Here is a 222-nt window from a genome sequence, read left to right as displayed (position 1 = left end):
CCCCCCGCCGGTGGCGGCGCCCCCGCAGCAGCAGCAGCAGCTGCTGCTGCCACATCTGCTAGCGCAGCAACTTCTCTCGCGCTCATCTCTACGAAATATCTTTGGTCAGAGCTCGAGCCCGTTGCTGCTGCTGCTGCTGCTGCTGCTCTCGTTGTTTCTGCTGCTGCTCCTGCTTCCACGGGCTTCTCGGCGTCTCGAGACAAGGCCAGCAACGTTTCCGCG

General features: G+C 63.5%; 1 protein-coding gene across 1 annotated transcript in view; it reads right to left on the bottom strand.

Moving 5' to 3' along the window:
- Positions 1-86, bottom strand: part of ETH_00035905 (uncharacterized protein) — a gene marked incomplete at both ends in the record, with an annotated part of 2,089 nt that extends 2,003 nt beyond the window's left edge. Inside the window, one exon of the mRNA XM_013375381.1 lies at positions 3-86. Within this exon, the coding sequence (XP_013230835.1) occupies positions 3-86 (84 nt within the window). The remainder of the gene's footprint in view (positions 1-2) is intronic.
- Positions 87-222: the final 136 nt, after the last annotated feature.

Source organism: Eimeria tenella, genomic scaffold, assembly GCF_000499545.2.
Source record: "Eimeria tenella Houghton genomic scaffold, Eth_scaff2734, whole genome shotgun sequence".
In the NCBI taxonomy this organism is placed as follows: domain Eukaryota; phylum Apicomplexa; class Conoidasida; order Eucoccidiorida; family Eimeriidae; genus Eimeria; species Eimeria tenella.
Note: the sequence above shows the minus strand (reverse complement) of the source record. Positions and strands in the feature narration are given on the sequence as shown.